The sequence below is a fragment of the Grus americana genome, chromosome 3 (assembly GCF_028858705.1).
Source record: "Grus americana isolate bGruAme1 chromosome 3, bGruAme1.mat, whole genome shotgun sequence".
Classification (NCBI taxonomy): Eukaryota; Metazoa; Chordata; class Aves; order Gruiformes; family Gruidae; genus Grus; species Grus americana.
The window spans coordinates 93380524-93396066 of NC_072854.1; the positions used below are offsets into that span (position 1 = coordinate 93380524).

At 33.8% G+C, this 15543-nt stretch overlaps 1 protein-coding gene across 4 annotated transcripts in view; it reads right to left on the minus strand.

Annotated features, from left to right (window-relative positions):
* Positions 1-15543, minus strand: part of KIF6 (kinesin family member 6) — a 175319-nt gene that overhangs the window by 90650 nt on the left and 69126 nt on the right. For all 4 annotated transcript variants that reach the window (XM_054822544.1, XM_054822543.1, XM_054822542.1 and 1 more), the window contains 3 exons: positions 14555-14660; positions 13722-13863; positions 11379-11591 (listed from right to left, as the gene is read on the minus strand). In XM_054822544.1, coding sequence (XP_054678519.1) covers positions 11379-11591; positions 13722-13863; positions 14555-14660 — 461 coding nt within the window. The remainder of the gene's footprint in view (positions 1-11378; positions 11592-13721; positions 13864-14554; positions 14661-15543) is intronic.

Sequence of the window (15543 nt, forward strand, 5' to 3'; positions counted from 1 at the left end):
CTGTACAATATTTGATTCTTTTTAAGCAAAAGCATCCAAAACTTGAGAGCCCATTCTCACTGAGGCAAAGTCATAGCTCCACCAACCTCAATTGTAGAATAACAGAAGCACAAAATTTGTCTGAAACATTTGTATGAAACTTATCTTAACCTGTTAAATGTATTGCAAATGTCAGGAAAAAGTAGGGGTTTGCGTGGTATTTCCAATAATTTCTAGTTTGGTTTTATGCTGAAATATGCTGAGACTAGCCTCTCAAGACAATATCTGTTGCTGTTAGGAACAGTATGTGAAAAGGTATTTTTCAGATTAAATGCACAGAAGTGAAACAGAACTCTTTAGACCATTTTATTATTTAGCAGAATTAGCAGTATCTGCACAGAAATATCTAAAGATTAAGCTAATAGGAAGAGCTTCTAGTCTTTTGTGTTATCCATATGCATACATAATGTGCATGTGGTGGCTCTATTAAAAGGCGCTGTAGTCTCTTGGGACTGATGTTCATAACAATAACAACATGGAAGAAGTTTCACAGATGCATTTGCCAAACCTGACAGTCAATATACAAAGGAATTCAATCACCCTTCAAGTGCACAGAACCTTTCAGAAGCATATTTTACCTCTAAAATACCAAGAGCTGAACAGCTACAGTCACAAAACCCAAAAACATCTTTAAGGAGTTAGTCTGAAGGATCCAATAGCATTTTTAGACAGCCAAAATATGGCTAATGAATCAGGAAGCCAAAAAGATTTGAAATAACAGAGAACTTCCAGGGAACACTAGGTTACATTTCAGCAGACTAATCTGGATAAGAGAACAGTAAACTAGCATAAAAATACTGGAAAGTTTCCCCATCTAAACAGACTAAAGAGGAAGGCAGTAAAAACTGCCAAAAGCATCTTAACAAGCTTCCAAACATACGTTCCACATCAGAAGAGATTCCCAGCTGAGAAGTGAAAAGAAAGACATGATGGGCATCTTTGAAAAACCAGAAATCTTTTGTAAAACTAAACAAATGTGGGGAAAGAAAAAGCTGTTGATGGCCATATAAGCAGTTAGTGGTTTTACATAACAGTATTTTCAATACCTAAGATAACTAAGTTTCAATGTCTCTGAAAAATTAATGAAAGTACTGTAATGATCCACTCCTCGCTCTCATTAAATCCTTACAACTTCCAAAATCTGCCTTTGATGTTTCAAATTGAGACCTAGCTAAAAAAAGCAAAATCTGGGCTTCATCTCCTAAAAATAACTACATTCACATTTATAAACACTTAGTTAAGATGACAAAAATCCTGACACACAGGGCTTTATCATGGAATACCAATTGCAAGAGCTCACTTAACTTTAAATCTTACAACATGTATTTATATTTCTTTGTAACAAAGAATAGTCATCTGTTGTTGCTTACATCGATGTTTCTACAGAACCTCAAACTTCTTAATGCATTCATTTCTTACTGTTCACTAATCTCACTGAGTTCAGTTCAAAGTCCTCACTCAAGCAAATCTCACAGTGGACTTACTGAATTCCAACAAAATAAAGCTCTTGGAAGCAGTACAGTTAGAAGAACAGATTTTGAAAAAAAAAAAACCCCAAACAAATCAAAAAAACCAAACCCCAGAAGTTAGCAGAGTCTCCTATAAATTCATAGAATTAGTTGTCTTCGTATTTATTACAATCGATGTACTTTTAAAGAGAGTAATTTTGTTTTAGAAACTACTTTGAATTTTAATTTTTACTTTCTGTTCATTTCACAAGATTAAAAAGGGAAATAAAACTGTGATCTTTAAGACAGAAATACCAAAATGTATAAAAGCTCATGAAAAATTCAAACATTCCCACAATTACCTGCTATAAAACATGTGCCTGAAGATAGACATGTGTCCATATTTATGACATAAATTGGGGCCTTGGCAATACATGTTTTATCTGGTGACTTGAAATAATAGAAAATAACTTTGTTAAACTTGTCAGAAGTAAAGCCCCATAAAAGTGTTAAAAGCATATGCTGACTGTTAACATTTGCTGAATTTATTTTGAAGGCTTTTTAAAATACCTAAATCTTAAGCAGTGAAGTTTGATAATCCTGCTTGGTCCTTGAACTTGGTAATAATGAAAAATTTATCATAGCAAATAATCACTCTGTTATAGAAAAAAATTAATGCTTAAGAAATTAGCAAAATAACATGTCTTATTTAAAATATTAGTTACAAAAGTTTAACAGTAGCAATGAAATAGTCACTGTGTCTTACTAAGAGCTGGTAGAAGTTCAGCTGGAGAGCAAATGCAATATGTATACTTTTTCCTGGACCTGTAACAGAAAATGTAGCACATACTTTCTTTTCTGACTGATGAGAAAGATCAACGGTAAGCCTGAACAATGCCCTAAATGCATCAGTGAGCTCTTTTGCTGACCAAATAGCAATAAAATGGGTACATCTGTTTGTTGACAAAAGATCTGTCATGAGCACGGTGCCAAGAGTCTGTCCCCAGATATCCCAAAGCACTACCGGACACAGAAAAGACTCCAAGAAACATATAGGTTTGCTAAGCACTTAATTTTTCTGGGGGGTTGAGACCTGCCTTTGTCTGAACTGAAGGACATAGAAAAGATTCCGATGGAAAATCTCGGTCAATCCTTTCCATTAGGGATCTTTCTGTGGGTTTTCCAACAATAGAAGGAAGCTGTTCCCCCAAATTATTACATAAATACATGAAATAGCCAAGATAAATATTTTAAGAAGTCTTAATACAAGATGAAAATATTTAGCTTTCAGAATTGAGCAGTTGGTGAGTTATCATCACTACTTTCCCAGTATTCATACTCACTATCTGTTTATAGAAACCACCTCTCACCTTTCGTTGTAAAGTCAGCTTGTCAGCTCTTCAGCAGGAATGCTTTTTTATACATGCTTGCACACTGCCTAGTGAAAAGTGATCTTAAACCCTGAATGGGATACATAGCAGGTAAGTTCTTCACCAAAGTCTCAAAAAACCCTCACAACTTCTCAGTGAAAGATAAAGAACGTGGCTAAAAATGGTCAAAACATGACCCTAATAAAATCTTTTGTGAGAGCAAAATAATCCCTTTCAAGCCCATCAGCATATACAACTATTTGAAGCTATTTCTAAGATTTATTGTGTTCTTTGAATGTCACAATATTCACACTGTTTTCTGGTAACCAAACTGTTTATATTTCAGGAGAAAAAACAAATCCAGCAGGAGGAAAAATGGTATCATATGTCTCTTACACTGACAGAATTATGCTAGAAGCAAGCAGCAGTCGGAGACCTATTTCAAAATAAGACTTATCTGTACAGAAGTGATATAATATGATAAAAGTAAAATACAACAAAATTTTATCACTCAGTGAAATGTATGATGAACTCTGATTTTTTTCTTGTTTTGCCAAGTTCATTCGTGCTTTGATTTATCCTGAAACTGCTAATTTGTAATAATTTACACCATCTCCTGAGAAAGCTTATATGTAGTTCTACATTTGAATTTGGACTTCACATAGTGTATCTCTACCAGATATGAATTACGAATAAAACTAAAGCTGCAGTAGAGATTTTATGATGAACTAAATTAATGTATTAAAAATATAATCCTTGAAGCATTTGTAAAGCTCAGGTTATTATGCCAATAACTTATCTTCACATTTTCTGGAATGCTCTTCTGAAAAATAAATTAAATGCATAGCCAGAGAGTTATGTTTGTTTCAGATTTATGGAAGATATTATGATGCAATAAATAACAGCAGCTACTAGTATGTTAGAGTGTTTTGCTCACTCATAATCACGCAGTTACGGATTTATAAATTAGAGTGTTCTGTGATTAAGATAGGTATAGAAAAGTAAGTTCTCCTCTTGTGTAACACTTGGACTAAGATAAAAAGTTCTGGTCTGTTCACTCTAAGCTAACTGTCTTATGCAATCTGTAAAAGCTCCTCAGTCACGGGAGCTGGCTTGCCAAAATGTCAGCAGCAGGCAGCCTTCCACTGCTTCCAGGCACTGCTACCTACCACTCCCTCCTAAAAGCAGTCTCTCGGGATCTAAGAAAAACAAATCTGTCAGCATGTAAACTGCTATAATTTTTAGTTGAAGAATTCAATGCTATGTAACCCAATGTCACCAGCAAAACCTAGGGCATCACTAGGATGCTGCACTTGTGTATTCCTCTGCTCTAATCATCAAGGAGAACACTCTAATACAAACTGTAGTATACACTGAAAAAAAGCACAATACAAAACACAGCAACAATCCACATGTCCAGTTTCAGTCGTTCTTATTTGGTTTTCCACTGGTATCAAACCTTGTGGTTGACAATGTTTAACTAATGACATTATTTTGAATATGAGCCCTGATATTTAAATAAGCAGTTAAAGACATACCTGTTCAGAAAATAATACCATTTAACATTAAATCAACTCTTTACAACTTAGTATTTATCAGCAGTTGGAAAATATGATACCATGGTGCCCAAAGACCTACTTGGAAATCAAATCTGGGGTGTTCGGCTTTGCTTCTCTTTGCATTTGCACCATTATTACCATTAAGGGCTCCTATTTAGAGTTTCAGGCATACAGGAGGTAAGGAAAAGATACAACTTCCAGGAAGGTAAATATTGCAATATGTAAAGCCTTTGCAGATGTATTATATTCACTCAGTTTCTTCTGAAAAAACATACACATTCAATGCAGCATGAACTAACTAGCTAAATAATAATAAAAAAATATCGATAGAGGCATGCCTGTGTCGATATGTACAGCTGTAGAAGTCACTCATTCACCTTCCAATTCCACCTGCTGTGGGACAAATTTTTTCCAGGATTTGTTTTATCGCTGTGATGAGCTCAGGATAATTTTCCTCTTATCACAGGTTATTATCTTAAGCTCAGAAGTGAAACAGTATGGCTACATTTCCTCTGCTTAAATCAGTGCCTGGATAGGATAGAATAGAAGCATGGTTGCGTATATTTTTCCCACACAGAAACGGCCTTAGATTGTATGGGCAAAAAAGGTAAAAAGGTTTCACCGTATAGAGATAGCGGTTCTATGAGACTATACATTTTTACCATACAGAGAAATAAACTTTGCCAGTATGTTGAACAAGGCTACCTGTACTGTTATAATTAGTCTACTTTTCATAAATTTAGCAGCATAACTGACTTTTTGTGATGGACTGGGTAACAGATGAGTAAATTCAGAGATTTTATGAAGTAAATGCAGGAGCCAATCTAACAAGAAAGTAACAGAATGAAATGATTCCATTTTCTGTCACAGAATGGTAAAGATCTGTTGCTGGGCAAACAAATGTTAAAGCTACAGAACTTATCAACTGCAAAATAAATGAAAGGTTCTAAGTCAAATAATTTGTCTTTTAAGAAACTAATTATTAGCTAGACTCTCCCACAACTATTTCACTAAACTAAATATTTTTTTCCTATACTTTCTGCTGATTTCCTAGTTTAATTGTTTTCAGGATAAGGAAATGAGAGAGGAAAATGGAAAACACATTAGAGACCTGATTAGAGACATTAGAGACATGAGAAATACCACTTTATATCACATTAAACCAGGTTGATTGTAGAGTTGAGACAACACAATTAAAAAAAAAGAAAGCTTGCAAACTAACTGAACTGTTAAAAAAGTTAACATATGCATAGCCTACATGCTGTAAATTGAAGCATTGATTGTAAATCTTCATAACTGATGTAAGGTATGGAAAGTTTTAAATGATGAAGAATAGCTTTAATATTACATTAAAGGTTCTACTTTGGAGTTCTACTCTGGCTCAGGCCCAAGCCCTTTCACACGTCTTTAGCAAATCCTTAATGCCTATAGACAAGAAGACTTATGCATACAGTTCATATGGATTTTGAAAGGAATGGATAACTTTATAATTACGAATATTATTTGCAGGTTTGCAACATGTGAAAGATGAGGCTCTGTGCTCAAGAGAGAATGATGCCTTACTTTCACTTTTCCTCTATTTGATGAAATGTCAGGAGAGAATACAAAATCAGGTCATCATCCAAACTTTTTCTGAAACATCAGCCCTTGCCAGTACAGAGTGCAGGAGATAAGGTTCAACAATCCAGTCATTTGAGCTGACACTCTGGTTCCCACTTTACGTTCAAAGAAAACTCACGTGTACATACACACGCAATTGTTCGCAAGGAGAGAGAGCATAGTATCAAAGCTAAGAATTTGCTAAAGCTTCTGAGATTCTTATTTAAAGACTAAAGAATAAGTGGTATTACATAAAGATGTAATTATACTAGTCATTTGTTGATAAAATACCGCTACTATTTGCTAACATATGTCTGAGGTTATCAAAAGCTTTGTGTTATGAGGACATAATTATATTTAGTTAATACTATTATAACACCAAATCAAGCAAATTCTTCCTATAAAATGAGAAGGAGCATGATAAGTAGGAAAAGCAGGAGGCAAAGGGATTTCCTCAGCAGATCAGTAACTTGGAATGGAAAGAAGCAATATGGAAGAGTATTCTACACAGAAACAGGAGGAGGTATAAGAAAGGAATCACCAAATTCTCAACCTCTCCTCTGTTTTAGGAGAAAATTTAAGAACACACACAGAGGCATTGCCATAACGAACAGACGGAAGATGACTCTAGCCTAGTATCCTATATGGTAAGTGGCAGCATGGCAGTGTTAGATAATGCTAAAGAACATGTGAAAATGTAAAAATCCATTATGTAAAACTTCTGTATGATTCATCCTGATTTTTTTAACACTGAACTGATACAAAACATGAGGAAGGAATTTTAATATTCTCTCTTTTGATAGTTTTTAATATTTTTTTAAAGCAGTATTTTATGCCTAATTCCTGACTACTCAGGAATTTATTTTATCAATAGCTTCTTGTATGGGATCTCATCGTGCCTTTTGATAGCAACTTATGTTATGTTATGTTAACAACGTCTTAATTCTCTTTCTGAATCATATGTTTTAAAAACTGCAGAGCTTAAGAAGGGATATTTCCTTTGCAGAAAGCAGGATAACTATAATTCTGAATATTTCAATTTCTAGTTTTTTCAGCATTCTGTTCTTAGACGTAGTTCTGGTTCTTTCACATGAATTCAGCTAATGATATACAACTTTGGTACATTCATTTGCTCCTTCTAACTTCTCTCCTGCTTATTGCTTATGATAATTTCGTTCCCATTCCTGCATGCAATCTCCTCTGCAATAATTAATAGAGTCACAATCCTACTAAAGTTTTAGACTACTCAAACAACATAACCACTGACAATCGACTAAGCAATTTTAGGGGATAACTGGCAACCTTAAACAGTTTAAGAAATCTATCCACATTAGGACACTAGCAAAATCTAAGTTTCTACTTGCCAGCTGTCGTGGTCTGAATTTCAAGCTGAAGATTCTCTCTCTTTTCAGTTAAAAAAAATCCTCGCAAATTGCATAAAATACAGTATACAGAAATGTAAGTAATGAATATGTAAAAGTTATGCATGTTATTCTAAGATGAGGCATGGTCGTCTTTACTAATGAAAACATAAGGACTTCTAGAACCTACTGACACCAACAGATCTTTTCATTTGAACAATTCAATTAGAAAATAAGTAAAACATGCAACAAAATCTGTCTACAGTTATTGGAAGTTAGTTTATGTGGATTTTGAAACTAACAATTTGCAAGAATATTGTTATTTATTGTCATAAATAACCAGCTCAGATGATGTAAGGAAGGATAACTGCAATGCTTAACAGTTAACCCTTTCCAGTTAACCACTATAAAAACTCGCTTACTTACACAATCCATGCTAACTGGTCAATATAATTTGCATTGTTTGAGTTGCTGCTTCTATAAAGATTTAAGTATATACTTAAATCCTGTGGTATTATTTATATGGATAAAGTGAAACATAACCTTAAAATCTTGTAAAATCAGGTTCTAGTAACGCTTTCGGGTAGTTCTGAAATTTTGGTATGCAGAAGAATACGTTTTCCAAAATATTAACAGTAAATATTGCTTGTACCCTTGTATCTTTTCAAACTCACTCTTCTGGAATCTAATGATTCAAATATTTAGTCTCATCTTTTAAGGTGCATGATTCAGTATTTATAACTTTTGAGGTTAACAGTGTAAGTTCTGGAATTTCTTTAATAGCCATATTAATTGAAGAGTGCAAGACAGTATTAGAAGAAACAGTTACGAGTCCTGACAAGGTCTACGGTAACTGCTAACTCGAGAAGAGCATTTCATACTTTTGTAATGGTCCCTATCAAACCTCTTTCCATTATTTCACAAGCCTCCCCAGTCAGCTGACAATTTCATTACTGTAGCAGGCTTGTAGCCATGAAAACCTTACTATGATGGGAAAGCTTTTCAAATCCATGCAGAAATTTGAAGGTTAAAAAGAAAACCTTAAGTAAGAATATGTATTTGGTGGGTATTGGAGTATTACAATTACATAATTGCGAATAACTTATTTTGCTATGTAAGTTGACCACAATGCTTTTCACCAGGTGGTGTTCTTTCAAGACATTCATTCTTAGATAGAACAAATGGAATTAATAAAGTCTGAAGCACAGAAACGTGTCCTGGTCTGAGTTGAATAGAAAGAGAACTATATCCTAGCCATTAGCAGACGGAGTTTTTGGCTGCCAAGGAATCTATCAATGTATCTTTGCATTGTCACAGCTTTATAATAAAATAGAAAAAACTAATAATCGCTTGAGGTTTTATGGTACTTTGCAAGTAAGGATCTCAAACCAGTAACTTGCCTACGAAGAAAGTGGAATGCTTCATATGGATACAGGCTTTTTCTTCATGTGATATTATCTGTAATTTATAACTCGATTATTTATTTTCTTTTTATCATGGCACAGACTGTTTGTCCTAGTACTGGCTTTCTTTTCACTGACTGACTCTCAGAACTTTTTTTTTTTTTTTTTTTCTTGAGCACTCTGGCCTTATTCTAACTATTACTGCATGTTCTCAAATACTTCTTTTATTTTCCTAAGTTTTGGGTCATTATTCATTCTGGAATTTTATATATTATTTGAAAATTAATATATATTTGAAAATCTCAAAGATAATTTTAAAGACTACAGAAAAGCTCTAATACTTCTAAAAAATATTTAAGTTTCATTAAAATTCTTCTGTAGCAAAACTTTACATAAAGCCATCATATAAGATGTATACTATGTATAAGTACACAGTAAGACGTTTTTCAACATTTTCTGATGAACTGTCTGCGTATGTTTACAAGTCTTATACTGTGAAATTTTTCTAAAACATGTCCCTTGGTACCATGGAGAATCAAACTGTGAAAACTCTACAAGCTGATTTGAAAAATGCATAATCTCCAGTCTACAAGAACTCTTTAATATAAATGTTGGTTACAACATGAAGATAAATGCTGAAGCTTGATAAGTTCAGAACTTTAAGAAATAAAACAAAAGAAAGAGAAAAATAAAGTTATTTATATTTTTTTGGAGTCACAAAGGCATGAAAGATCCTGGACACTCGGTTATATTCTTGCAAAGGCAATTGGTCTCCTGAGGCTCAATTTAAGGCATACTGGCAAGGCTGTATGTGTTGTATTATTAACGGTGTTTCTACTACTTTTATGTCTGCCATTCTAAGTATTCCCTAAGCACAATAATGCAAGCATTTTAAGAAATAATGTTTTAAGGCATTATCGTTATAGCAGCTCTACATTACAGAAGATTATAAGTCCAAATGCTGCCAACATTACTGGACTAGACTTGTAGCAGAATGTCAGGCCACTCTAAAGGAATGCAGACATATCACGCCACCTAAAATAGTCCAAAAATAACTTTTTATTTATCTGTAGCCCTCAAGCAATATGACTGAAAAGTTAAATTATTTTTAAACTCTAAGTGAACCTTACTTTCATGTTCACACTTAGTTTCTTGGTTATTGAGGACTTCACTGTTTTTGTGTCCACATAGAATGACACAGAATATCAGAACCTGACCCAAAACTGATTGAAAAGAGGACTGGAAAGAAAAGAGTAGGTTTCCAGCTACTTTCAGAATGATAAAATCATATAATGTGCAATCCAATCATATTAAAAATGTCTCATCTCAAAACATACTTGCTACTCATCCCAGACAGATGTCCTTTTAAAACTCATTATTCAAACAGGATGGGAGTCAATTACATTTACTTTTACTTATTGATTAACAAAAACACTTTATCATTGTGGCAGATTGCCTGTGCCAACACCTGTCACAATTCTTTTTTCAATCAACAGTACTTGATATGCTCACCTATTAAATTTTAAAAACCAAACAGCTCAATCAGAATAAAGCATGAATAACAACACACTGGTTTTACTATAAGAGATAAAAATCTTTCATCAGTTACCTACGAACAAATAGTACTCATCTGCTGATGAAGGCATGGCACGTGGTAAAACGATCCTGAGTGTTAGCTATTCTAAATGAATGCATTATTTAGGAATTCAGCTCTAACTTGTTTGCAAACAACATGAATTATTAAACCACTTGAGAAACAATTAAAATATATATGCTTTAAATACATCAGAATAAGAATTTTGACTTTGTTCACACCTACTAAGGTCTTGCTCCAGAAAGGTACTATTCACTAAAGCTGCTTGCATGCACAGAAAAGGAGCTATTTGTCATTTCTGGAACTAAGGTCTCAGTTCACTTAATCATATTCATTTTTTTTAACAATAGAAGTCATCATCATCATTTATTAAAATTGCTAACTAAAGCCCACATATTTAAAGTGTATAATATAAAAAAAAGGTCTTAAAGATAATCACAAAATGTTTTACAATCTGATATCAGAGCTAGAAGCAAAATTAATGAAATTTCATTTTATTTGAATATAAGATTTCTCCCCTAGGCTGGAAGAGTAAAAAAAAAAAAGAAGAAATAATGGTTTTATTGGTGTTTCAGGATACTGTGCAATTAATAATGCCTGCACAAATATTGTCTCACTATCTGTAGTTCCAGTGTAGATTTCTTTATTGTTAAAAGTCAGTATTTTCAATTCTTTCAGGGAAAAAAATATTATTTCCTAGTATTTTTCAATGAATTATGGTCAAAAAATCCTTTTCTGAGAACTTACTCAAAGACTCAAGGGCCTGCAAATGAATTTATACTCTGGTTTTGGAGGAGTGTTCAGAGTATTCACATCAGTTTGTAAAAGCCATCAGTACCTTGAGAGGGCTATAAATTTAAATCCCTGCATTTGTGGATGCAGAATTATTACAATATGGCTGATATTGAAAATAAAACTTTCCTGTTCTGGTGCACATTTGAATGTTACGCTGTAAATCATACTGCAATAATCCAATAACTGCTCACTTTAATTAATTACACTGACCTGTTTGTCTGGAAAGAAAAGGTAGTCTGTGAACTGAAGAGCTGGAATCTTTTGCTTCTTTCAGACTAAAACAGCTGGATGGGCTCCTACTTTCTTCCAAGTTTATAGAGAGAGACTGTTCCAAGATTGTAGAACCAGTGGAGGCAGCATTAGGCTGGAAAAGAGCATGTTGTGCTTTCTTTTTTTCTTTTTTTAGTATATTTACCAGAATATCTGTAAGATACATTAAGGAAATCATTAAGGATCTTCTTTTAATAAAGCAACAATCATCTTTGTTTATCCCTAAGTCTTTTTTTTTTTTTTTTTCCCCCAGGTAGAACAATTTATATTATGGAAGTCTATATGCAAATGTGAATTTGGAGTTGGGCATATTCTTTGTAATTATATTCAGCCACCTTAGTTTTTCCAAACAGATTCATTTTTACTAAACAGTAACAAATTCACATGCTGACCACAATTGTTGATCCCAATCAATCAACACCTGATAAAAGCATTTACAGACAGACAGGAATGAAAATTCTAGTATCTTATTGCCATTGTGTGACATTCCCTTTTTTATTTTTATAATTCTGTAATACGCAAAATTTCCAAACAAAAGGAAAAAACCCCTTAACTTCCAGGTAGCCTGGCAAATGCATCATATCTGTAAGCATTTCACAATAAGAAGTCTTACTAAAACACAGAATGGGTCTTTAGGAAATTTCTTCCAAGAACACTATGTATTTACTGGAAGCATTTTTGGTATAACTACATATTGCTGAACAGCTTATAGAGGGGTTACAATGAAAATCCTGTGTACCTTCAGCCAAAAGCGCAGGAGTCCCCGTGATATATTTTTTGATATGCTATTCATTTTTATCCTAATTAATCTTCTAAATGAACAGCAGAAAATCTAACTAGTCTTTGGGGAATATTATTAACTGGACTAGACAGTAATAATAAAACACTTTACAATTCAGTTATGATAGCTCCTAGCTACCATAGGCAAGGAGGACTTCATAGTTTATTATCTAAACAGCCTCCATACTTCCCACCACTTCATCACATTAGACATGTTATTAATTTTCTAATGATGATGTTCAGTCAGTTAGTGGCTGCAGACTCTGTAAATCAATTTTCTGTTCAAAGTCTTAATTCTTATATTCTTCCTACATAACTCTAATGTGGATTTACACAAGTTTCTTCCTTGCACTTCTGCAAACAAAGCTGTATATATCTATCAAGTACAAGTGCATTTCATAGAGATGTTTTGCTTTGTTTCACTATCAATGTCATACAAATGAAATAATTTATTTCAGGAAGAAATGTTTCTGGGAATCTAGATCTTAAAATTGACATGAAAATTGAAGAAATTTTTAAAAGGAATGATAAGTCAGTGTTACAGCTAAATTTCTTTGAAAGAGCACCTTGGAAAATGAACATCCTCTGTTACAGAGCAAAAAGAGAGAAGCTTTCCTGCCACCTCAATTCAGACTGGTAGCATGCTACACCCTGATGTAAAATGCCGTTCTTATTTGACATATAAAATTGATCTGGAACTGTTGAGCACAAAGAATACAACTGAGTTTGCTTTTAACTAATAACTGTGAAAGAATCTCTGTTACCTATAAATTCAAAATCAAAACAAAACTTTTTTTTTTTTTTTTCAGTTCCCTGTCATATTCAAATTTTACCCATTGAGTAGCCACGAAGTTAGGGACAGAGTGATGCTGCGGTCTGCCCACAGTTCTGTCAACCTGCTAAAAATAAATCCCACCCATCGTGCAACGCTGCATCTGCTCATGTGTTTCCTGTGAGGCAGAGAAATGGACAAAGCACATCTGAGCAGTTTAGTATTTTTATCTGCAAGAATCTTTAGCTTTAATTTAAATTTTAAAGTTACAGTAATGAGTACTAGTTTTATATTTATTCTCAAGGCAAATAGACCAATAGTCCTCAAAGTAGCACTTTGTTTGGCTACAAATAACACTTACAGGAAATTCTATTCTTTCTAAGGTAATAAACTGGTCTTTATATAGCATCAGAGTTTCCCATTCTAAAAAATGGTTTAATTTGCTTGAGGAGAGTGTTTTAGGCGTGGCCTGATCCACGGTATTTGGATCTTGGCTGGACCATTCTAAAGCTAAGTGGTGCTCGGATCCAGGATTTTGGTTTGGTTCACAATTGAAATAGAAGCAGGTGCAAAGCAAGAGTGCTGCCACATAGAAGTTGGGAACTGAGTAATTGCTTTAACACAGTGGGGTCAGTAGACAGAGCTACCTTCCATATAGCTAACATCTATCTCACACACACAAAACTATTGTAGCCAAACTGATATATTATTTTTTTCCTCAAAAAGGATACTGATTTCATTGTCTCTCTGCTGCAGAATTTCTTTCAGTTTTTTCAATTCTTCTTCTCCTGCTTCTTTGTTAGTGTCTTTTTCTTCAAAGATGTTTTGTGAGAGCAGTTTTTTATCAGAAATCTTTGAATGATTCATTAGTTGCTGTTAGAAGAAAAAAAAAAAGTGCACCCTTTTAACGTTACCTCCAGGTACGTATTTACATAAATTCCAATGTTCTCTAGTATCACAGAGCTTCCAGTATTAACACTACGACACTACACCTAATTATTTAAAGACAGTAAGTTAAGATCAGGAATGTATACATTATTATATTAGAAAACTACAACCCAAAATAAAGTATATATTATCTTCTATTGCTTTCCAAATTATTTTTACTTGTTCTTCCTACTTTAAATGTGTCTTGTTTACTCAATGATTTAGAAGGGCTTACACCACCACCAGGAGAGTTATTGTAACAGATTCAGGGATATAGTGTTTTTATCTCTTTCAACATAGTTTGTCCAGAATAAAGCCTCCATAGTGTTGGGAATACAGATGGATACATCTATCCATATACAAATAACTTGTCTGTGTTGATTGCAATAACTTGCTGTGCTCTCTTACAATTTACTGCATGCTGAGATCCTTGCTGGGGTTTCCACAAAATCCTGCTGAACTTTTCCAACTAAATTTCAAATTTCTATCAGTCCTCCATGGACTTCACAGGTCAACTGTTTTACCCTTTCCAATGCCTCTCAAGCATATTGCATTTCTTTCGACACTTTTCAACCGTGAATGTCTTCAAATTATTTTCTGTGCCAGCTGCACTTCCATCTATGTTTAAAAGAAATACCTTCATATGAATGAAGCAATACTTGATCTTGCGCATGTCAGCACCAACATCCAGAGTGCTATCAGAATCATTATCTTCAAGAAATGTTTCAATTAACTCGTCCAACCTGAAAATACATAGCATTTTTAAGGAAAGAAATAATCACAAGCAAGCAAACAACGCTGTAAAGTAACGTGTTAAACATAATACAAGATTTACCAAGCTGACAGATATTAGCAGGCTATTTTCCTGCAAGGTCCATTCAATTGCAATGTACTTTTGCTCCTGATACTAAAACCTGGATTTGATACTGGAGATTCTACAACTCCATATCAGAACATACTTGTACATGCTAAGGAATAGTTCTAGAACTAAAAACATCTAAAAAGTAATCTTTTATTTTTCTCATTTATTTGATAACCTTCTGTTGTTCTACTGTCTCATAATTAAAAAGATTTAAAGTCTGCTTTCTCAGAAGACTAGGTTTTTAGAGGCTTTGGACATAGGATTTTTTTAATATATATGATTATTTGTGCAAAAGAAAAATCTGCTTCCTTTTCTATTACGAGAGTGTTCTGGTTTCAGTAAGCAGCTGCATGGTGCTTAGTTACCAGCTGGGGTTAAACCATGACAAAGAGTCAGCAGATAGCATAGCTTTCATACATAAAATTACCTGCTTCAATCACCAAGCAAAGCAACCTATCTTTTGATGCAGATATTTATAGATCTCTCAGTAGACCTACTGCTTTTCTTCTGATAAATGAAGTGTAGTTAGTATTTTATTCTCTTGCAATTTGTTATTATTTAACAAACATCTGACAACACCTTCCTTAGGGAGCAGCAATTCTTATTTCAGTAATTCAGTCTTCACAAAATAATTTGGCACACAGAAGCAACCTCTTGCTTTTTCAAAACCCAGTTAAAATATTCAGACTGGAAATCTACATAAGCATAATATACCATGCCTCTGGGCTGGATGTCACAGCTATATGGATAAGAGTCAGATTTCC